Source organism: Marmota flaviventris, chromosome 17 (genome assembly GCF_047511675.1).
Source record: "Marmota flaviventris isolate mMarFla1 chromosome 17, mMarFla1.hap1, whole genome shotgun sequence".
Taxonomy (NCBI): Eukaryota; Metazoa; Chordata; class Mammalia; order Rodentia; family Sciuridae; genus Marmota; species Marmota flaviventris.
The window spans coordinates 72354869-72379685 of NC_092514.1; the positions used below are offsets into that span (position 1 = coordinate 72354869).

At 42.3% G+C, this 24817-nt stretch overlaps 1 protein-coding gene across 1 annotated transcript in view; it reads right to left on the reverse strand.

Annotated features, from left to right (window-relative positions):
- Positions 1 to 24817, reverse strand: part of Grb2 (growth factor receptor bound protein 2) — a 66528-nt gene continuing 41711 nt past the window's right edge. The window contains exons 3-6 of the mRNA XM_027955800.3: positions 10148 to 10245; positions 5183 to 5305; positions 1494 to 1662; positions 1 to 527 (exon numbers count right to left, since the gene is read on the reverse strand). Of these exons, the coding sequence (XP_027811601.1) occupies positions 342 to 527; positions 1494 to 1662; positions 5183 to 5305; positions 10148 to 10245 (576 nt within the window). The 3' untranslated portion in view covers positions 1 to 341. The remainder of the gene's footprint in view (positions 528 to 1493; positions 1663 to 5182; positions 5306 to 10147; positions 10246 to 24817) is intronic.

Below are 24817 nucleotides of genomic sequence, written 5' to 3' on the forward strand. Positions count from 1 at the left end.
TTGATTTCTTTTCTTTTATTATTGGCATCAGCTGGGACTATATGAGGCCTTAAATTCATGCACCGAAGGACAGAGAAAAAGGATGAGAAAAAGGACATAGGAAGGGAAACAGGAGCAGCGGTGAGAATCTGTAATAAAAACTCTTCTTAATTCAATAGGTAAGTTTTGGCATTTTGATATCCAACACCCCACCCACCCCCCAAAGTTCCAACCAAAGTGAGAAGGTCACCAGTGTGACCCAGCCAGGTGTTCTGAGCTCCCTCACAGGCTGCTGTTACAGGCAGCTTGTGGGTATGTTTCTTTTGTGTTTTCAATTTCTTTAAATAATCTCTTCTTGATTCTTAGACGTTCCGGTTCACAGGGGTAACATAATTGCGGGGAAACATGCCGGTCTGCCCGTGGCAAGCCCCCTTCCACCAGTTGGGGTCTGAGTTATCCATGACATGGATGAAGTCTCCCCGGCGGAAGCCCAGCTCACCGTCCTCCTGGGGGTCAAAGTCAAAGAGGGCCTGGACGTATGTTGGCTGCTGCAAAAGAGGAACAGGGAAACACATACGCCATTCCTGATCCTGCTAACAGCTCCGTAAGCCCAACCGTTTACAAGGGGGAATAAATATGCGCTAATTCTCATGTTTCCTGAAGTAGCTACACTGTGCATCCTCCCTCATTTATTCTTTCTTCTTTTTTATCCTTCCTTTTTTTTGGTACCAGAGATTGAACCCAGGGGCGCTTAGCCACTGAGCCACATCCCCAGCCCTTTTTATGTTTTTATTTTGAGGCAGGGTCTCTCCAAGTTGTTTAGGGCCTAAGAAGCTGAGGTTGGCTTTGAACTTGCAATCCTCCTGCCTCAGTCCCAAATTACTGGGATTGCAGGAATCTACCACCACACCCAGCTTATTCTTACATTTCCTAGGTTCCCTAAATGGTTTTTAGGGTAATCTTTCACCAATGCTCAAAGAATACAGGGGCATATCTCACTGTGGGCAGCCAAAGTGTCACATCATCAAATAGGAGCGATAGGGGGGTTGAGGATGGGGGGAAAGTTGGGTTTTGTTGGTAGACTTTAAAATCTTTTCATTCCTATCACTTATAATACCCTTAAGGTTTTATAGGGTTAAAAGGGTGAGAGTTTGAATAAAAGTCAAACTAGCCATAACTTATGGCTGGGATATAAGGAATAGGAATGAGTGTGGACCACACTCCCCGACAGGTCTGACCTTCTTCACAATCTGCTTTCAAGTACAACATCTAAAAAGTATGTTAAGAATTGTGTCCCTAGAGAGGCAGGTGGCATACTAGCAACACTGCCTCAAAGAAGTGCCCCTGAAAAAGGCAAAACCATCTTATTTTAAACTACAGATCTTCAACATAAACTAGGGGTGACGTTCTGAATGAACGTCAGCAGGTACCTCTGGAGGGTACCTGCTGGCTTAAGGAGCTATTCCTCCCTGCCAGACATAATCCCAAGCTCTCTCCTGGGAGCTCAGTCTTACCTGTGGCACCTGCTCTATGTCTCGCAGGAATATCTGCTGGTTTCTGGACACAGATGTTGATCTGTGGTAATCTACCAATTCATTCAAAGAATTGAATTTCACCACCCAGAGGAAATACTTTCCAGCTCCGTCCCGGAGCACCTTGAAGTGCTGCACATCATTTCCAAACCTGGGGAGGCAGAGAGAACACATGTGAAAGGTCAAAGTGCACTGAGCTGGCTAGTCAGGGGCTGTCTGTCCATGTCGGTGTGGACAGAACCTTTTCTGGCAACATTTCTCACAGGGCCCAGGATGGAGAAAGTTGGGGCAGTCACTGAGCATTGCTAGTACCTTCTATGACTGAGGGTTACCAGGAACAACACGAAGAGGGAGAACCTCACCCACCAGTTTGACTTATGATGCTTGTAAGATAATCAAGAATATCCTTGAAGGTTCCTCAATAGACTAGGAATGGAACTCTAGTTAGACCATTCTTTGGTATGGAGGAACGGATAAGAAAAAACACGGTATAAATACATAATGGTGTTTTATTCAGCTATAAAGAAAAAATGCAATTAAGTCATTTGCAGGAAAATGGATGGAACTTCAGACCATTATGTTACATGAAATAAGTCAAACTCAAAAGGGAAGGGGATGTTCTAACCTACCACACACTTGTGGCCTGCACTGTGCCAAATAAAAGACTTAACTGACTTCCTTTGAAATAAAAATAATTAAAATGTGACATGACATTTTAAAACTAGAAAATATGGGACAGGAAATAAAGTAAGAGGGATCAGAAATACTTCCAATGGTTCTCTTATAACTGGGAATAAATTTTTCATTCGAGAATTTTGGTTTACCTTCCCCTTTCCACGAGAAAAAGGATATGCTGGACAATAAAATAACTTCTTCATTGCCAGATAATATACTTCCTTTTGCACTATTAAAAACTGCTTGTGTGTGACTGGTACTGACTCATAGGGTCCGTTATAGCCACATCTGGCTAGAACAGAAGCTGCCTGAGGACTCTGCTATCCTGCTGGGTGCCATGCCCTCAAAAGGCACTTCATGCACATTCATTCAATGAATGGAGGCTGTCCTCTTGTCTTAAGAGCTTCAATAAACCAAACACTTCCTGAAGGTTATCCGGCAGGTGGCAGCACTGAGCTTCAAGCCAGTGAGCTTCAAGCCAAGCATCTGCAAACCGCACAGTTGTTCCCGGGTAACCTAAGGGGTATGTCCCAAGACACTGGGTGGATGCCTGAAAGCATGAATAATATTAAATTCTATACAGGGTTTACTCTAAACATACACACCTGTGATAAAGTTTAATTTTCAGTAAGATTAAGAATAAAACAACAGTCACAATATGATGCAATTAATAAGTTATTTAAAGCATATGAGTTGTTTATTTCTGGAATTTCCCACTTAATATTTTTCGACTGCAAGGAAGGCAAAACTGCAAATAGGGGTGACTACTGTATTGCGTGCGCGTGTGTGTGTATGTTTTGTTTTACAGGGGATGAAACACAGGATCTTGCATATGCCAGGCAAGCATTCCACTGCTGAGCCACATCCCAGCCCTTTATATATATTTTTTTTGAGACAAGGTCTCGGCTAAGTTTCCCAGGCTAGCCTTGGACTTTTGATCCTCCTGCCTCAGCTTCCCAAGTCACTAGGATTACAGCAGGTGCTGTAATAAAAAACACAGTATATAATGAATACTGCTCAACCACAGTATTTTAAATTACTGACTGAATATCTTAAAACTAGAGAAATATCTCAGAGACTTGGTATTTCTTGAATTCCCTTTGCAAAGATATTTGTGTTAAGGACAGTTATGACATCTGCTTCATATTTTATTTCTGAAATAATAAAACTCCTCAAAAGATTTTGATAAAAGGGAATGGTTTGGTCTTCTTGGTTTGCAGTAGGAGCGTGTGCAGTGATTAGTGAACAGGCAGTCACAGCTCAACACTGACAGGCCTGATGGCTCTGGCTGCTGCCCTCTGATTACTTACTTGTCACCTTCATCTTAAACTGCTTAATTTCCATGTGGGTCAGTATAAAATGTAAGGAAAACATCAACTACTCAGGAGGCCAAGAGAGAAGGATCAAACACTGGAGGCCAGCCTGGACAACTTGGTGAGACTCTGACTCAAAAATAAAAAGGGTTGGGTGTATAACTATAATGTACTAATAAAAACACTTTATTAAAAAAATAAATAAATAAAATTCAAATATAATAATGAATAAATAAATAAACAGAAAGGGTTGGGGTATGGGAATGCTACTTAGTGGCAGACAGCCCCTGGGTTCAATCTTAAAAAAAAAAAAAAAAAAAAAGGAAAACAGATGATTTGAGCTAATGAGAAACACAAAGATTTTGATTTCACAGATTCACCCCAGAATGTTCCTCATTAGAATCTTACTCAAATATGCTCAAATACTTCAAAAAGCCTTTGTTACCAGATGAAAACTGTGATTATTGTAACACAGTTTTCACATGGTGGAAATAAAAACTACATTGCAAGTGTATTTGTGAGATATTCCAAATATCACCTGAAACCTCTCTTATCTTCACTTAGAAAAATAACACAACTGCTGGGTGCGGTGGCTATGCCTGTGATCCTAGTTACATGGGAGGCTGAGGCAGGAGGCAGGAAAGTTCAAGGCCAGCCTGGGCACCTTAGTGAGACCCTACTTCAAAATAAAAAATAAAAAGGGCTGGGGATGTAGCTCAGTGGTAAGAGTGCCCCTGGGTTCAAGTCCTAGTAATCCCACCCCACAAAAAGGAGAGTAACCTATGATAAAATAGTGATCTGCGTGTTTAACCTAGTGCTTCTCCATATGGAAATGATGAAGCAGTTTGTAAGATTCCTTGGGGGTTTCCTATAATAATATAGGAACTAGAAAAGGACTAAAAGTAAAAAACTATGGACAATGTAACTCAAAATCCTCACTTCACAGATGAGGTGTGACTTTCACAGACTCCTTAAAGTCCCAGCTGCTATTCACTAAGATTCCCAAGGTGAGACTCCTTTCTTCCCCATTCCCTGATTACCAGCTCCACTGGGGAAGTAAACCCAAATCCCTCACAGTGCTGTGTGTACCAGGGATTGAGCCCAGGGCTGTTTAACCACTGAGACACATCCCCAGTCCTTTTTATTTTGCGACAGGGTCTTGCTAAGTTGCTTAGGGTCTCATTAAATTGCTGAAGCTAGCTTCGAACTTGCAATCCTCCTGCTTCAGCCTCCTGAGCCGCTGGTAACACAAGTGTGAGCCATCACGCCCAGCTCTCATGGTGACCTTTTGAAGTTAGAGAGGCCTAGGATGGGGCTGATAGAGGTAAGCTGGCTCTCTGGTAAAGGCAAGCAAAGGCAGCTAAAATGGCAACCAAGTTATTCTGTTATGGAGTGGCCGGAATCCCAGCAAGGGTAGGGAAACCGAGAGTGGTCGTGATTAGGGAAAACTGGCAGCAAGTACTGTCTGAGAGGACTACTCCTCAGTTCCACTGCAGAATCTAAGCTAGTGTTGCTAGAACCAAGTTTTATGAGGAACTAGACATTAGGATTTTAAGGTAAAGTTAAAAATACTGATTAGGCTACACCTCTACCAGTTTGTATGTAGCCAGACACCTGACCAATGGCCTCACGACTTAGTGAATCAGGCACAGGCTTCCAGCAACCACAGCAGGAAATACTTACTTGACGGAGAGGGAGAAATCCCCAGGAGCACTCTCACTCTCTCGGATTAGAAATGCCCCATCGTGCCGCTGTTTGCTAAGCATTTCTTCTGCCTTGGCTCTGGGGATTTTGCCAAAAAACCACCTAAGGAAGGAAGACAAGCCAGTCAGCATCTGTTTCTCCACAAAGAAACGGATGTCCAGCCTTAAATGTGAGTAACAGAACACCTCTTGCCAGAGGAAGGGGCTCACTGTGCCCAAGACGGGAGGACATTGGGTAGGGTCCTCCCTAAGAGATGGACTTTCAAATGGCTTCACCCCATCCACTTCCCAGAAAGTGACTCATCAAGGCACTATCACTATCAAAGGTCACTCTTTCTATAGAGGAAGAAACTTGAAAATGGGCCTTCCAAACCAAAGTCCTCCAGTTCCTGACCCACTCATTAGAAAGGTGCCCAGGAGAGTCCCAGGCCTATGGGTAAATGATCCAGGCTTGTTGGAGACAACAATGACACTTCTTGCAGCCAATGGATAAAACTGCAGCTCTGCCTCAGTGGGAAGAGGGACACAGGGGAAGGGAGGAAATTTGGAAGGCCCAGAACTTGGTGGTGGGGCTAATTCTATTAAAAGTCCAAAGGGAGAAGGTTCAGGCTGTGAGAAGGCAGCCTCTACCAGTTATGGAAGTCAGCATTCCTCTCAGGACCTTTCTCTGGAGTCACTGCTCAGTGTTCAGTTTTCAAAAGCCACCTGGAAGGGGCTGAGAACATGGCTCAGTAGCAGAACACTTGTCTAACAAGCTTGAAGCAATGAGTTCAATCCCCAGCACTGCAAAAAAACAAAAACTCAAAACCCCCACAACATTGAGAACATCAAAGTTTACCACATGCGCAGCAGCTGGTTGCAAAATTCAGATTTTTCATTTGAACCAAGTTACAGACTTTTCTGCTCCTAATGGTCATTCACTTTGGTCATAAGAAAAAGTGGCTAAATTACTGGAAAACTATGGGAGCAACTGGCCTGTGGCTCAACAGGAGGAGGGGACATCTCTAAAAGAGCTCAAGGCCATGGCTGCCTGGCTATTTCAAATGAAAACCATTACCAATTAGGATGGAAGAATGGTGAAGACAATGTTCTTTCCACAATCATCTTCAATGTTTAATTATTTTTAAAAAGCAAAAACATTTACAGCTAAGACCTACCTTACATGGTAACTAGCATTCATTTAATTTGCAAACTGTAATGCACCAATCAGTCCATTAAAGTTGTAAATATAACCCTTCTATCTATCCTACTTAGAAGCAACCACACTACAAGGCATTTTTAAAATACTACATCACTCTGAAGTTCAGGCAGAAGGATGCAAGCTGCTGAGAGAGAGAGTCAGAAGCTGCCCCAAATCTACTTACTCATGTCTTTCCCACTTTGCCTGCTCTGATGCCAGGCTGCACAGGTGCTTGTACAACGCCCTCACCCCTTCTACAAATATTCAAGGGCAAGTCCTGCAGTGCCTGGGAATTAGGCCACACAAAAGAAATTCCATAATAATAGACAAGAATGATCTCTGAAGATGTAATAACGGCTACCAGCAGAGAGGCACATTTTCTGTTCCCTGGTGCTTTCAAGGGTAGGCTATACTTGTGAGCAGTGTACATCTGACTGGCCACTGCTAGGGGAGGAACCACAGCTGCTGGGAGGACCCACATCAGCCTTGCCTTCACTCCCACAATGCACTGAGGTGGAGGGGAGGTCCTTAAAAACTATTCTCTTCTCCTCTTGGACCTCAAGATCTTCCCAACTTGTTTGTTGGTTGGTTGGTTCATTCGTTCGTTCATTCATTCATTCATTTTTGCAGTACTAGGGTTAGAACTCAGGGACATATTACAACTGAGCTACAATCCCAATTCTTTTTGAGACAGGGTTTTGCTAAGTTGTCCAGGCTGGCCTCAAACTTACCATCCTTCTGCTTCAGCCTCCTTTGTACCTAGGGTTATAGGTGTGTGCCACTGTGCCTAGCCATCTTCTTTTTCAGGGTACCAGAGATTGAACTCAGGGGCATTGGACCACTGAGCCACACCCCCAGCCCTATTTAGAGACAGGATTTCACTGAGTTGCTTAGCTGAGGCTGGCTTTGAACTTGCGATCTTCCTGCCTTAGCCTCCCAAGCCGCTGAGATTACAGGTTCCATCTTTTCTTTTTAAAAGGTATAATAAAGTAATGAATATGAATTAAAATGGCCTACATATACATGAATGCAAATAAAAAGAGACTTCCTCGGGCTGGTGTTGTAGCTCAGTGGTAGAGTGCTTTCCTAGCACGTGTGAGGCACTGGATTTGATCCTCAGCACTCATAAAAATAAATAAATAAAATAAAGGTATTGTGTCCATCTACAACTAAAAAATTAAAGACTTCCTGGATCCCCCCAAGCAGCAACTTGCTGGCAGCTGTATATATTTCTAGACCTTTCCTCAGGGGCATAAATCCACATAAGTTACAATGTTTTCTTGTCCTAACTTAAAATGAACTCAATTTCATCTCCAATTTAAAAGAAAATCATAGTGAACTGTAAGTTGCTATACAGAAAAGTACTCAAATTTGAAGATTTATAATTAAACACATCTTTGTTATAAAAACCTAGATCACAAACTGGAAAATTAGTTTGAAGACCATTTCACTAAACAAAGATTTCTTGTGTATCTCGTGAAATACTCATACTCCCTTTTTGACAGACATCCCATGCAGCAGAAGGGAATCATGCATGTAATTAAGAGCTAGCATCAATTAAAACACCTAGCCACCACCACTCTGTAGCCACACTGCATTTTATATCATTTATAAAATTAATGGTCTTTATTAATTATTTTACAATACCGAGAACTGAACCCCAGGGCACTTTACTAACTGAGCTACGTCCCTATAAATAAAATTTTTGGAGACGGGTTCTCACAGGGCACAGTGGCACATGCCTGACATCTCAATGACTCAGGAGGCTGAGGCAGGAGAATTACAAGTTCATGGCCAGTCTGGGCAACTTAGCAAGACCTTGTCTCAAGAAAAAAAAAAAAAATAGGGGCTGGGGATGTGGCTCAAGCGGTAGCGCACTCGCCTGGCATGCCGTGCGGCCCGGGTTCGATCCTCAGCACCACATACAAACAAAGATGATGGGTCCACCGAAAACTAAAAAATAAATATTAAAAAAAAAAATTCTCTCTCTCTCTCTTAAAAAAAGAGAGAGAGAGAGAGAAAGAGAGAGCGCACTCGCGCAAGAGAGAAACGCGTGCACGCATGAGCAAGCACATGAGCATCAAGCTAAATTGCCCAGGCAGGTCTCGCTTCTTTATTATTTGCTATTCTGGGGATGGAACCCAGGACCTTGTGCATGCTAGGTAAACTCTACCACTGAGCTACACATCAAACATGACAAGCTTCTGTTAGTGGTGATACTTATGGGTAACTATGTTGTAGTCAATGTTCTACAAATTTTTAAAAAGATGGGATTGGTACTAAACTAGAAACAGCAAGGGAGAAAGCCAAGGGGAGGAGAGATTCATTTTCCAATTTAATTATTTAGAGCATGCCACAGGCTCCTGTCTATAAGTAATTTCTGTGAGGAGCATGAATGTGGATCCACGGCAGCCCATACCACTCCTGCCACAGCACTGTTGTAACAACTGTTTCGTGGTCTGTGTTCCATGTGCTAACACAAACACTACACCAGGAGAGGTGGTACTTCCATTTTATATTTCCCTTTTCCTCGCCAACAAATAAAGAAAGAAGAGAGGAGAGTCCTTGTCTCTGCATTATACCACCTCTATGTCTACTCACCTGGCAGTCCCACGGGGGCGGGAGCATGTGCTTGTAAAGTCACAGTTTCACACAGGCACAAGCATGGTCTTTTCTAGCAATATGGTAGGCTTGGAGAAAGAAGAGCTTTTGAATTTCAGTTTTCCTTTTCAGAGCATAAAGTGGAGGAGCACTGCCTGCCCTTCAGCGGGTCTGTGATTAACCACCCAGTAGAGTTCCTGTTCAACAGTTTCTTGGCAGCTCTTTTATATAAGCGGGAAGGTCAAGGCGTGAGAGTGACTTTCCAATCAAGGTCGGTAATAACAACTTCACCAAAGATGTGGCCTTTCCTATCTTCTCTCAACAGACTGATTCAAAATGCTTATGTTGCTGGGCATGGTGGCATATGCCTGTAACCCTAGCTACTCTGTGATCCCAGCTACTTAGGAAGCTGAGGCAGGAAGATGGCAAGTTTGAGGCAAGCCTCAGCAATTTAGTGAGATACAGTCTCAAAACAATTTTTAGGGCTGGGGATGTAGGTTAGTGGGAAAGTGCCCCTGGATCCAGTCTCTAGTAATCACACAAAAGAAGAAAATAGAAATGATCATTTTTGAAGTAGAAGCAGGGCCAGGCAAAGAGGGGTGGGTGAGATGGGAGGTCAGCAGCCTTCAAGGATCCTCAGGGTCCCACTATGCTGATTATTTATATAAAGCAGAAAATTCAAAATTCTTACTACTCTCAGCAACTTAGAGGAGAACACATTTCCTTCCAACTGAAACATGAACACTAACATGGAAGAACAAGCACTTACAGAGAACTATTACCTACAACACCAAGCTTGGCGTACTCTCACAAGGTTACCCAGCATACCAACACAAAACCATGTGGTAAGTACCTTCTCTGAAACTCAAGAAGTGTGGAATTATGGAACACATCTGGCCCAAGGGTTTTAAAGAAAAAGGTATGGACTTGCAAAGTATTGTTTTATTTTTGAAGATAACTGATAGGTATTAATCTAAAATGTATACCATTACTATTGTACTATCATTATATACAATGATTAACGTACAAGGTCAACATGCTGGGCTCGTTCCCCAAACAGATAGAATAAATGGCATGACATTCATCACAATGGTCTCTGTTTTAAAAACAGTATTTGAAACAAGCAGGTGGGCCCCGCCTTGGCAGATCATGAGCCCCACTTACGGGTGTGGTTTCATTTCTATGTAGTTCTTGGGAATGAAGCCATCCTTCCCATTGAGCTCTGCCTTGTACCAGTTCTGATCACATTCTTCATTCAAAACCTGAAAAGAAGAAAAAATAATCAATCATTCCCTTTCCACTTTCAAAAGGGTAGCCACAAGACAACTGTGCCACCCTTTAAGTTTGTGAAAGGTCTTATTTGAAGTATTAGCCAACCTCCAGAATTCACAGGGATCCAATCACAGGATTCCCCAAAAGCTTCTCTACTTTTCTGCAAGGATGGGATGTCTACCAAGCAGCTCCACAGTGCTGCTGCTTAAAGCACAATCACAGGCCCTTGCATGGAAAGACTATTGACCAAGAATGAATCCTGCTCACTTCAACAACCTTCAAGACCCATGTGGTGTCCAGGTTAGATAATGCTAATGTGATTAACAACCCAGCAGAGATCCTGTTCAACAGTTACTTGGCAGCTCTTTTATGTAAAGGAGAAGGTCAAGGCGTGAGAGTGGGCTTCCAAGCCCACCAACCAGCACAACTCAGGTATAAGGTATTTAATCCCTAAGCCTTCTATGAAAACAGGTCTAGAAAAATGAAACAGCAGGCTGGGGATGCAGCCTGGCATGCAGGGGGCCCTGAGTTCAATATCCCTAACAACAAACCATACACCCACACAGAGGGGAAGAAAGTAAAGAAAGAAAGATGAAATGGCACAATAAATGCTGGAGACTTAAAAAAGTGTATGGGAGGGGGTTACTGTTGGTGGGTTTGCAAATTAGTAGTACCACTAAGGAAATCAGTATGCAGGTTCCTCAGAAGACTAGTTACAGAACCACCATGACTATTATCCTAATCCTTTGTATTTATCCTCAAAAATTAAAGTCATCATACTATAGTAATACATGCATACCCATGCTTATAGAAGCACAATTCATAATAGCCAAACTATGGAACCAACCTAGCTGTCCACCAGTGGACGAATGGGTAAAGAAAACATAGTATATACATAAGAGAGTCAATAAAGAATCGTCATAAAGAAAAATGAAATTATGTCATTTGCAGGAAAATGAATGGAACTAGACACCATTAGGCAAAATAAGTCTAACTCAGAAGATTAAGGGTCATGTTTTCTCTCCTATGTGGAAGCTAGAGAAGAAAAAGGAAAATATGGAGGCAGATCTTATGAAAATCAAAGGAAGATCAGTGGAGGAAAGGGGCCAAGGGTTGGGAGGTGTGTATGGTAGGGAGTGATGGGGACTGAAATTTTGGCCAAATTATAGTTATATTGCATACTGTGTGCATGTACAAATATGTAAAAACAAATTCCATCAGTATGTACAACTATAATGTACCAATAAAAATAGTGGGGGGAAAAGATGAAATGGCTACCCAAGGTTATAAGCTATTAACCTCCCATACCTAAGAACCACATGCAGGTTTTCAGATTCCAAATGAATGTTCTCTCCAATGCTGCCTCCTGTGAATTAGACAGGCCAGGCCATGAGACTAATCTGAAAATACAAACACACCCTAGGAACTCTAAACTGGCTACACAAGGCAAAAGGCAGAAGGTATTTTAAGAGAGAAAAGAGATGTGACAACAACAACTCCAGACCAGTGAGCAAAGGGAATGTGGACTATTAAGTGGAGTGGTATTAATATACACTACACTGCAAAGTTCTGAAAGGAAGCTGATAAAATTTTTTACAAAATGATTTATTTGAGATGCTGAACAATGCTGTACCCATAGCCAAATTGAAAACTGGAATGCTTTAAGGTGTTTGAGGTTAGTGCATTAACTGACATTTCGAAGTGAAACGTATAACAGTAGAAAGGGTAGACAAGGCTGATCAGCCAGGCTGCATTAATGACCACTGAGGCTCATTCAGTTCCAAACAGAAGCCTGGCCTGAACTTTACCACATCGGTGCTTAAGTGTGATGCTGGCCAATCTCTAGCCACAGCTGTCACTCACTGGGTTTAAGCATACATATGTATACAATAACATGGCAAATCCTGTGACAGCTGGGAAGTGTGAACAGTAAGTGCTTTAAAAATTAGATACTACTGAACCTGGCAGTCTTAATGTTCCCAAGAGTCCCACATATACATATAGTATGGTGATGAAGTTTATCTTTATTTTTTCCCTTAAAAAATTACTAAAGCTTTGAGGATATAAAAGGATTCACACACACATACACACACACACACAATTCATAATTTTTTAAAACATTTATTGTTTAGTTGTAGGTGGACACAATACCTTTATTTGTTTTTATGTGGTGCTGAAGATGGAACCCAGTGCCTCATGTATGCTAGGCAAGCACTCTTCTTCTGAGCCCCAGCCCTACAAAATTCATAATTTTTGAACCTTCATTTGAACACTGAACTGTGCTGTGGCAGGCAGAGGTATTTTGTTGTTTATAAAGGCACACTGAAGAGCCAGGCACAATGGCACCTCTGTAATCCCAGTTACTGGGGAGGCTGAGGCAGGGGGATCACTAGTTGAGGCTAGCCTGGGCAACTTACCAAGAGCTTGTCTTAAAATAAAAAATAAAAAGAGCTAAGGATGTAACTTCACAGAGCACCCCTGGGTTCATTCCTCAGTACCACAAAAAGGGGTGAGGGGCATACTGAGGACAAATGTTGAGGAAGGAGAGTGCTCCCGGGCCCACCATGCCAGCTGCCTATCCCTGTAGCACAGGAGGGCGCTCAGCACTTAAAAGCCTGTGAGGAGAGGAGCTACTTACAAAGTTGCTTAAGGCTCAGATTCTGTTATTAACAACAACAACAACAAAAAACAAACTAATCACTTAGAAAAGGCTGGTTGATTTGTGACCAACGGCCTTGCCGAAAAGGGCAATTGTGCACGCCCCAGGAGCTCCCGGAGCCTCACATTCTTGTTATCTTTACCAAGAAAGAGGTGAATCTCCCTAAGAGGTATCTCCCTCTGCCAAATAAATGAAAGTCCAGGCAACTCCCATACTTGGAACCAATTTAGAACTATGGTTTTCCTTAGGGCAAAGCTATTAGTTGTTGTTTAGAATGCTTTTCTACCCCAGAAGGCAGGGATTTTTTAAAAAAATATTTTTAGTTGTAGATGGACACAATGCCTTTATTTTATTCATTTACTTTTATGTGGTGCTGAGGACTGAACTCAGTGCCTCACACATGCTAGACTAGCGCTCCACCACTGAGCCATAACCCCAGCCCCAGGGAATGTTTTTTTTTTTTTTTTAATGGAACGCCAGAGTATGTGAATGGTTACAATTTTGGTCATCTGGAAGTTCCAGTATCCGAATATCACTTTATCAGACAGCCAAGGTGTTGCTGCTGGTGGCTCTAAATCTCTAGGATTTCAGGAGAGGCTGGTGCTGCTGGAGGCAAAGCGCAGGAGGAAGAGTGAAGCTGCTGGCTCCGGGCACCCTGAGAGTCAGGGACTGGACCTGACTGCACTACAAAAGCACATTAGCTCTCACGTGGACACCCTGAAAAGTCAATTTTTATTCAGATGTTAAGCAAATGAGCAGGCAAGGGACACAGGAACATGAGTTTAAAGTGGAACTAGGAGGAGAGCAGAGCTCTCCGGGGGTGGGCCTGTGCCCACAGGTCTGTGGTTCTAGATGAGAGCTCCTGTCTGTCACGAACAATGCTTAAAACCTTGCCAGAGAGCTGGGAACCAGGAAGCTGCTTCTGCCACTGTCGCCCCACAGAAGACAGCGAATGGCTGGCTCATCCATCACCTCCTCACAAACCTACCAGCTCGCAACCAAGTTCCAAGGACCATCTCTAGCCACTGCCTCACAGCTGCATTTTCTTTCCAGCCTCCACATTCCCTGAGTTATGACTCGGAAGCCACACAGAACACTCGGGTTTAACGGAAGCAGATTGATCAAGAGATGAGATTACGAGAGGAGGAAGAGCCAAGTTTCAGTGAAGGTTCTTTTTTTCTTTTTTCAAAGACATCTAAAATAATGCTAGCCCAAATCAGGAAGACATTTAAGAGATAGGAATGAGGTGAGCTTTATGCAGGAAAATTTAAAAATATTCCAGTCAACAGAAGGGACACGAGGGGACTCTGGAGGTGCTCCCTCTGTTGTATTTCTCAGCTAGGTGCCATGTATGTGGGTGTGTTCATTCTGTGAAAATTCACTTTACTGTTATGACGGGTAAATTTTTCTTTACATATATCTTGATCAAAAGTTAGAGCTATTCCGGTTCAGAACATACTGTCATATTATGGTTCATTTCACACCTAAGAAAACTCCATCATGGCCTCATACACCTCAGACACAAACTTCACACCCTCAAAAATATATAGGGAAGCAGGAAAAACATAGCAAGCCTTCAGAAACCCCCATGATGACAGCTTTTCATTGCTACTCTATGGGAAAAAAAAAAAAAAAAGTAATTCCAAGGAAGAAAGCTTTATTCACCACAGAGGACCCAGGGCATTCAGCATGCTCCACTTGCCCCACACCGTGCGCCCTCTTCCCTCACTCCCAACCTGAGACCACTCTAACGGCAACGCAAGAAGATCTCCCTTTAAATTACAATGGGAAGCTTTCTGAATAAAGAGGAAGGAAGGGAGGGACAGAGGGAATCCAGCAATACAAGATGGAGGTCTCAGACCCCATAGGATCTACCTGACCTGATGGCAAGAGCTCAGGATGCATTCCAGAGGCTGCATGCAATGGGTCAAATTCAAATCTCACCCACAATGAATATGGCCCTGGACAAACTACTATTGTTTCCATTTTCTACAGTACAAAGTGGTGATAATGCTTTATACTGAGGCAGTCCTAGATCTAGCAACACATGACAATCCTGGGGACTGCATTTTATCTTCCCTAAATTACGTCCATGCCTCATCGCTGTCCCTGTGCACCAACAGTACATAATAAAAGAAGACTGAGATTCTTATTTATTTTTTAGTTGTAGTTGGACACAATACCTTTATTTTTACGTGGTGCTGAGGATCAAACCCAGGGTCTTGCACGTGATAGGCAAACACTCCACCACTGAGCCACAACCCCTACCAGAGATTCTCATTTTGTTCTGCAAACATACAAAACTTCCATGCTTACTTTAAAATTATTCTGAAATATGAGTGATTTGGGAGGCTGAGGCAGGAGGATTGAAAATTCAAGTCCAGCCTCAGCAACTTAGCAAGGCCCTGTCTCAATACAAAAAGGGCTGGGGATGTAGCTCTGTGTTTAAATACCACTGGGTTCAATCTCTGATAGAAAGAAAGAAGGGAGGGAGGGAGGGAGGGAGGGGAGGAAGGAAGAAACCCACGAACAGAACATACAGTTATGGTCCCATCAGACTATTCAAAATAGCCTCTAATGCTAATGGCCTGTAGGAGGTTCAATATTTCTTCAAGGCAAAAATTCTATCTATATGAAGGAATCTGTACAAGGATGCATACGCATGAAAGGTAAGAACAATTACTTTTTTTTTTTTTTTCTTTTGGCTACCAGGGATTAAACCCAGGGGCAATTAACCCTGAGCCATATGCCCAGCCCTTTTATATTTTGAGTCAGGATCTCAATAAGTTGCTTAAGGCCTTGCTTAGGTTGCTGAGGCTGGCTTTGAACTTTCAATCCTCCTGCCTCACCCTCCCAAGTTGCTGGGATTACAGGAGTGCGCCATTACGGTTGGTAAGTAAGAACAATTAAAAAAAATTTTTTTTTGGTAGTTGTAGGTGGACAGCATGCCTTCATTTTATTTGATTATTTTTATGTGGTGCCGAGGATCAAACCCAGGGCTTCACATGTGCTGGGCAAATGCTCTACCACAGAGCCCCAGCCCCAAGAACAATTACATCGTTAAGCTCTTAAATATTAAAAAAAAAAAAACAAAAACAAAGTAAAAAACCCAAAACACTATTTTTAGCTAGTTCCTGTAATACAGAAATCCAGCATAAGGCTAGGGTGTAGCTCAGTGGTGCAGCACTTGCCTAGGATATGTGAGGTCCTGGGTTCAACCCCCAGTATTAAACACACAAAAAAACTCAACACAAGCTAGTGAGTTTTCCCCAGTCCTTCTTTTTCCTTTTTTTTTTTTCTTTCTTTCTCCCCCAGGCTCTGCCTTTCTTTTTTCATACTGGGTATTGGATCCAGGAGTGCTTAATCACTGAGCCACATCTCCAGCCCTTTTTATTTATTTATTTTTGTTGTTCCAGGTTTATTGAAAATATTATAGCACAGCAAAAGGATTCAAACAGCTCCATGTGGGTTTTAAAGTTCCTCCCCCCTGTAGGCTGAGTGACTGCAAGTTGAAGAAACTGCCGAAGTCCAGGCTTCAGCATTTCTGTAGTGTCAGATCTCTTCAGCGATCTCCAGATTCAGAGCGAAGGCCTGAGGAACATGATTATCGCTCCTTTCTCCTCTTCCTGCAGCTGGTTGGAGGAAGTTCTCTCTGAATCTGCTTCATCAAATGGGTGACACAACCTGTGTTCTTGCTGTGGAGCTTCTTGCTGTGAATAATGGTGACCTTGCACACGTGCTTGTGGGTATGGAAGCTGGAGCCCAGGCACATGTACTGCTTCTTGAGATGATCTCGGCCACCTTCTGCATGGTTTTGGTGCAAATGCAGCCCTTGTTGGTGGGTCCTAGTAAAAGAGCCTTTTTTTTATTTTTTTGAAACAAGGTCTCACTGTTGCGTAGGGCTTAAGTTGCTGACACTGGCCTTGAACTTGTGATCCCCTCGCCTTAATCTCAGAATTGCTGAGATTATAGGGTGCACCACTTCACCTGGTTACACATTTTTTAAAGACCTTAGATCCCTAATAATGAACTCTGTGGGGGTTTCGCTAGGGTAACATTCTGGAAGAGCCATTTAAAATCAGTTCTCTTCAGGTATCTGTTACATATTTCATTAGAAACTATCAGAATGTTTGTCACCTCCCTTAGTATGATGGTTACTGCCTCAATCGAGTCTCACAGATTCATTACCAACACTGAATAAGTGCCATACAATCACCACTTCCATCTGTTACAGGCTTTGTTCAGCATGAGAAACATCTTGGCTGCACTGCTTGCCATCCTTGGTGCCAAACCATGAAATACACCCACGACGCAGATAAATCATTATGAACTTTCATAACAAGATGACCAACTTAAAGGTGGCTGGATAGTGAAGGTCCCTGGTCCCACAGAAACTTCCAACTGCTTACCGAGCACACAAATAGGCTGGTCTCCAATTTGAATGGCCAGAGGATAGCTCCACAGGGCCACAGCTGAGTGGAAACACAGAGAGCATTTTAAACACTCGGGCCAGCAGCATACACTTAGCCACTCAAGACCAGCATGTGAGAAGAAATGAATCGCACTCATTAAGTTCAAAAACACTCCTACAAAAGAGAAAATCTATACAGTTATTTATATAATGATATCAAATTAAGAGGATATTTTACCTTCATGTTGTCACCTCTCAGCCGAAATTTATTATCTATGCTACAAAATGCTATTTTAAGCATCACCCTTGAAATGGGTATTTCTAAAGAACTCTTTTCTTTTGGGATCCAGGAATCCTAAATCCTTTTCTTTAAGGAAAAGGAACCTATTTATCAAACTCTAGGAATCCAAAGAGCATCTGTTGGTCAAGCTAACCTTCTGATCACTAGGGATGGAATGATGAGAAGTTCTAGTGCTTCTCTTTAAAAAAACTTAAAAGGATGGCTTCTGGGGACTGAGGCTGGAGGATCTCAAGTCCAAAGCCAGCCTCAGCAACTTAGTGAAAACCTGTTTCAAAAAAAAGGGGGGGGGGGCTGGGATGTGGCTCAGTGATTAAGCACCTCCAAATTCAATCGCTGGTACCAAAAAAAAGAAAAAAGAAAGAAAGAGAGAGAGAGAGAGAAAGGAAGGAAGGAGAAAAAAAAATCACTGCTTTCTATCTTCTAAGTAGTTATACTCAGTTTGCAAGGGAACATTAGTGTATCAGGAAACAGACCCACTCAATGCTCAGGCTTCAGGGATGAAAGCTCAACTGGTTTGACCTCAATATCTATTTACTGTTAGTGCCCCAAATCTGTCCAAATGTCACCCCACCACCACCAAAAAAAAAAAGTCTTAAATAACAGGCTACCTACTGTCTATAGGCCCAGATTATTCTTGGTTAGGCATATATTTTCATAATTTGGTCATCACCTACTCCTTTGCCTTTACCACTCACTAATTCTCCCAATGAACTCTGAGTTCAATCAAGTGAGTTGGTGCATGACCTCTGAACACATGGTAAGTCTCTGTCTCCCCAGGTGCAATTGTCTTATCTATTTAGATCTTTTATGATTCAGTTCAAAGCTCACAACCACCTCAGCCACCTTCTCTCTACTTCACTTTTTTTTCTTCTTCAAGACTAGGCCTCAAATCTGGGGTGCTTTGCCACTTAACTAATCTCTAGTCCTTTTTAGTTTTTGTTTGGAGACAGTGTCTTGCTAAGTTACTGAGGCTGATCTTGAACTTGCCATCCTCCTGCCTCAGACTCCCAAGTGGCTGTGATTATCATGTACTCCATCATGCCTGGCCTCTGCTTTATTTTTATAGCATTCAATAGAGGATTATTGTCAATAACAATATAATTCAGCTGGGTGTGTTGGTGCATACCTATAACACCAGCAATTTAGGATGCTGAAACAGGAGGATTGCATGTTCAAGGCAGCTTGAGCAATTTAGGGAGTGCCTGTCTTCCAAATAAATAGATTTGAGAAAGTACTATAAGCTCAGTGGTAAAGTGCCTCTGGGTTCAATCCCTAGTACAAAAAAAAAAAAAAAAAAAAAAAAAATTTAGGATATCTCCTCTACTACTATTTTGTCCTGCATGCTGGCGTGCCCTGGCCCCTTCCAAGCTAATTCCAAGTACCCCAAAGCTGGCTCAATTCTCATTTGTGTTCCCCACACTTCTTAGAATGGAATCTGGCATATTTTGAGGGAGTGATCTGTATATGGGGCTTTGCTGTAAGTGATGCACACAGTACCAGAGAGTTAGTGGGGCCCAGGGACAAGTGAAAGAGCAACACATGCTCTACATTCCTTGGTGAGAAATAAGAACCTTTCAAGCTGATCCTAGAAAGAATGATTGTCATGAGTTTGTTCCCTCAAGGAAGAAGAGGCAAAATAAGGGAAGTAATAGAATTAGGTAATCAGTCTTCCTGTAACTTAAGCATCACTGCCAAATGATCCCCATGTGCAGTCCCTCAAGAGAGCGTACACCACATCTGTCCCACAAGACTGCCTATATGTGCTTTCTCCAAGACAGAAAGGTATAGAAGGGTGGAGACGTGAGGGTGGGTGAGTGGGGAGGAAAGTTTCAAGGTGACACAAATAAAAAGAGGCAATGCTTTGGCTGGACTAGGATAAAGGCAGTGTGGTTATTTCCATGTATGTGTCCTACTAATCCCTCTCTGGGTGGGTGCTTCCTGGAAATGTAGAAATGCCTGCTTCTGTCTGCATGTTTTACCTAAGACTGACTTTTGCAGGTTGTTTGAATTACATTCGAAGTCCAGGACCATTTGTACATTTTTTGAAAGGTAAGACTTCCTTTATAATGTTCATGTGTTGAACAATTAAGATTGACTAGGTTGGGTATGGTGGTGCATACCTATAACCACAGCAATTAGAGAGGCTGAGGCAGGAGGATCCCAAGTTAGAGGCTAGCCTCAGCAACTTAGGGATACCCCGTCTCAAAATAAAAAATAAAAAGGTCTGATGATATAGCTCATTGGTTGAACACCCCTGGATCAATCCCCAGTACTATGAAAAAAGAAAAAGTATGTGTATTTCTGAGAAAAGATTTAGTACTCAAAAAATAAACTGGATACCCTCTTCAGTCCCTTCATGTTCAACTGTCATTAAGAATAGGTTGCTTATGAAATTTCAACAAAACAGGAAGGTAGTTCACACATATGTGATACTACTCCACCCAAATCTAGAGGCCGTGAAACCTAAATGCACAGACAATACTCCCAAATAAACTCTACCAAAGGGGTACAAAGAGTTTCCATTCAAAAATGCTGTTTCGGGCTTGACCTGTGAGTGGGATACAGCTCAGTTGGTAGAGTGCTTGCCTCACATGCATAAGGCCCTGGGTTCAATCCCCAGCAACACACACACACACACACACACACACCACACAAAGCTGTTTCTTGTGGAACCAACCCTTTAATGGATAAAGAAATTTAAGATGCCCTTTAATGGATAAAGAAACTGTGGTATATATACACAATGGAATATTACTCCATATTACAAGAGAATAAAATCATGGTATTTGCAGGTAAATGGATGGAGTTGGAGAATATCATGCTAAGTGAAGTAAGCCAATCCCAAAAAACCAAAGGCGGAATGTTTTCTATGATAAGTGGATGCTGATCCATAATGGGTGTGGGAGGCAAGGGAAGAATGGAGGAACTTTGGAAAGGGCAAAGGGGAGGGAGGGGAAGAGAGGGGGAATGGGGGAAGAGAGGAAAGATGGTGCAATGAGACGGACCTCATTGCCTTAGGTAATTGTATGAAGACACAAATGGTGTGACTACTTTGTATACAACCAGACATGAAAAATTGTGCTCCATTTGTGTACTATGAAATCAAAATGCATTCTGCTATCATGTATAACAAATTAGAATTAAAAACAAGATCAGAAGCAAAAAAAAAAAAAAAAAGTTAACTTTTGTATGTTTTGACTTGTGGAAGGCCTATCACTTTGGTGAAGTTGGACCACTCTCAGAATATTAGCATTTCAACTGCAGGAGAAGGGGGAGAAAGGGTGGGGTCAAAAAGGCACAGAGGTAGAAGAGTTTCAGGAGGGAAAATCCAGTACATTTGAAAAACACGACTATCATGATGGTCTGGATGGGACCAACACTGTGCACCTGAGTGCTAAGCCTGAGCTAGGTGAACTGAGGATAGGAGACAGCCCTCCAGGAGCTGCAGTCAGGCAGAGTGCCAGCTGCAGTGCAGCGAGATGCATGCCAGGGGAGGAGCAGTCATGGGTGCCACACAAGTGTCAACTCAGCAGAAAATATCTGGGCTCCAAACATGAAAGACCACGTAACCCTAGTTTAGGGGATATGAGGAAAATTTCCCAAGGAAATGTAAACTAGGTTACATTCTTGTTGGTATTTTAGCTCTGCTTGACCTGTGAGTGGAAGGAACATGATAGACTCTCTAAATTGCTGTCAAGCAAATGGAAGGATGGCTTTTTCTTTTAACCAAACTTAATTATTACTAAATAGAAGATAATTATGCTCTTTTAAGTCGAAAAGTAAAACTTTTACTAATGGTACTAGAACTTCCTAACTGGAAATAACCAAAATAATCTCAAACTATAGTTAACTTTTTTTTTTTTTAATTTTTTAATACTTATTTTTTAGTTTTCGGCAGACACAGCATCTTTGTTTGTATGTGGTGCTGAGGATCGAACCCGGGCCGCACGCATGCCAGGCGAGCGCGCTACCGCTTGAGCCACATCCCCAGCCCCTATAGTTAACTCTTCAACAATATCTATTTAGTTACTGTCTTTTTCACCTTGTTAACTTTTGATCTTAAGTGAAATTCTACACTCTTCTCCTCAGGAAAAACAGAACAAAATAAAAACAAACAAAGCTAGCCAGACCAGGCAAGCAGTCACATTTTTCTGACACTGACAGGCAGCGTGCTCCCCTTGGTCAATTCACTTCCCTATAGTCATTTATTGGGTTAGGGTGTTGGGAGCTCCTGTTCTCTGCAGATTACAGGAGCTCCCAACACCCCTATCCAATAAATGACAATAGAAAGAGTTCATTTAGTTCCATTAAGACCTTATTGATTCAAGAAGCAAACTAAAGGATCAATTGATTTACAGCTGTTCAGTGACCCAAAGCCACTTCAGTGAATGTTACTGAAAGAAGAAGAAGTTTTACTAATCAACACTTTTTTAAAGACCCATGACTTGGAAAAACTCAAGACATCATTCTCAATCCGCGCCGCCCCCCCCCCCCCCCCCCCGCAAAAAAGCTCCAGATGCATTTTCTACTGCTGAAGGATTTAATGTTTTAAATTAGGGCACATTTACTATAGTCACATGGTAGACAAAAAAAGGACTAGGATAGGGTGGTGAGTCCCACCCCCATTCCCAAGGTGGAAGCAAATGCAGACCAGCTGAACAGGGAAAGAAAATACTCAATCGCGAATGTGGGTCAGGGTTAGGCTAAGTACAGGGGTAGAGAGCAGAAAACAGAGGGCTCTGACCTAGTGGAGGGACTCTCAGAGAAAACCTAAGCTATGACATTTGAGGGCCATTAGAGGTTCCCCTGCTGGTGGCCTGCCAGACTACTGCATGTAAATCAGGGTGTTCATTACAAACACTGAGGAGTGTCAATGGTTTTGATTTTTCAAACACTGCTCTGGCTGCACTGAGAATGAACTGCAGAAAGAGCAGGTCGGCCCTACTGTGGGTCCAGCGAAGAAAGGGCAGGGCAGTAGAGAGGACAGGATATACGGCAGAGACGATTGGAGGGAGAATCAAACTCCTTCATGTCATGACTTTGCAAAGTTCTTTAGAAAAACTGCTATATAAAGTCACTGGGCAGGGCTGGGTTGTAGCTCAGTGTTTGAGTGCTTGCCTCGCATGCGTGAGGCACTGGGTTCCATCCTCAGTATCGCATAAATAAATAAATAAATAAATAAAACAAAGATTAAAAAAAATCACTGGGCAAATTTCTCTCATTCATTCATTGCAGTGCTGGGAATTAACCCACGGGTTTTCTAACACTGAGTTATATTCCCACACATTTTAAATTATTTTCAGACAGGGTCTAAGTTGCCCAGGTTGGCCTTAAACTTGTGATCTTCCTGCCTCAGTTTTCTGAGTAGCTGGAATTACAGACCTGAGCCACCATGCCCAGATTAGGCCCCATAACTTTTAATAGTAAATGCAACAGAGATATTAGGCTAGTAAAAAAACGTTAAGCTTAGCCAGGTGAGGTCAGTCGTCTGTCTCACTTTTGGCAGTGCTAAAGAATGGAATCCAGAGCCTCAGGCATGGTAGATAAAGTGTGCTGCCAATGAGCTACATCCCCAGTCCCAAGACCCCATCTCCATTAAAGAAACAAAAGTTATAGGGAGATAAGAAAGGGCACTTTCACTTTCACTGATAGACCACCATAATAATTCACAGTAACCGCTCCTTCTGTACTGTACTTTAGGACTAAGTTTCTACTACACTGAAAACATTTGTTAGGAAGCTGAAATGGGAATAAAGGAAGAAGATAGAGCTCCGCCCTTAGAAGAAATTTATGAACTAAGGGAGCTATAAATATAAATAATAAGGGAATAAGTAAAAAGTAAGGTAAGTGAAACTGCTGATTTTGAGTTGAACATGGAATTCGTGGCAACATGTTTCCAAATTAGTTGCATGGTTGATGTGGAAAGTTCAACTCATATCTGGAGGAACTAGAAAATGGACAACTTCAAATAGTCTAGAAATAATGCAAGGACCTGAAAGTACAGCAACTGAGTATATTGGAGGGTACAGTAAGCAAACAATCTTCCATTTTATGCTTTAATTAGATTTAAATAATTGGGTTTAAATAAAAAAAGGATATAGCTCAGTTGGTAGAGTGCTTGCCTTACATGCACAAGGCTATGGATTCAATCCCCAGCACCACAGGGAAAAAAAAAGAAAGAAAGAAAGAAAAGGGAGCCATTGTTGTTTAAATGCACTGTGCTGTCTGTCCTACACACTGCCCTCCTTTGATGGAGCTGTCCTATGTTTAAGTAACAAATGGTAATTTCCCATGCCTTTTGGACAGCTGGCTGTGGCTCCATCAAGCAGTTATCTCTTACAGGTAACCAGCTGGCAATGTCACTCTGATGCAGAAACACTGCTGCTGACAGACAGAACAAGCAATCCTCCCTGCCTACTCCACCACTACCAGGAAAGCCGAGGAACCCCACAGTCCTGTAATCTTTAAGGACACAACTTCATGCAGTCTGGCCTGGAATGCATAGATCAAGGGGCTCATTCCAGACTTCTGTTCTCAGAAGAAAAGGTATCTGATAGACCATCCCAATTCTGGATGATCATACTGGTTTAAATGAAAAGAAGTTAATATTCAGAGATGTAAAAGGGTAATTTAGCCATGTTTTAAAGATATGAATTTTCATTCCTACTAACCAGTAATGCCATTCTTAGGATTCTATTCTGATAAAACTACCAAACATATATTCTGTGACTACAGGATCAAATAAGGATTCAGTGAGTGCCTAAATCAGGGATTGTGCTAGGTCCCAGGAATGCAATGAAGAGATAAACCTTACCAAGGGGCTGACACTGGGGAGGCAAGATAATTATAACTTCCAGATTAAGATTTTTTTTAAAAAAGCAGATGCCTTCCATTTTTATTTATTTATTTTTTAGTTGTAGATGGACACAATACCTTTATTTTTTTAATTTATTTTTATGTGGTGCTGAGGATCGAACCCAGGGCTTCACACGTGCAGGGCAAGCACTCTACCACTGAGCCACTACCCCAGTCCAGATTAAGAATTTTGTTCACAAAAAATTCAGGGTGCTTTGCAGGACAGTACATCCAGGGGAGACCTAAGGGTGAGGATGGAGAACCGGAGAGAGCAAAGAGAAATATTACCAGCAGAGAGAAGAGTCCAAACACTCTTGGGCAGGAAGGCACTTAGCA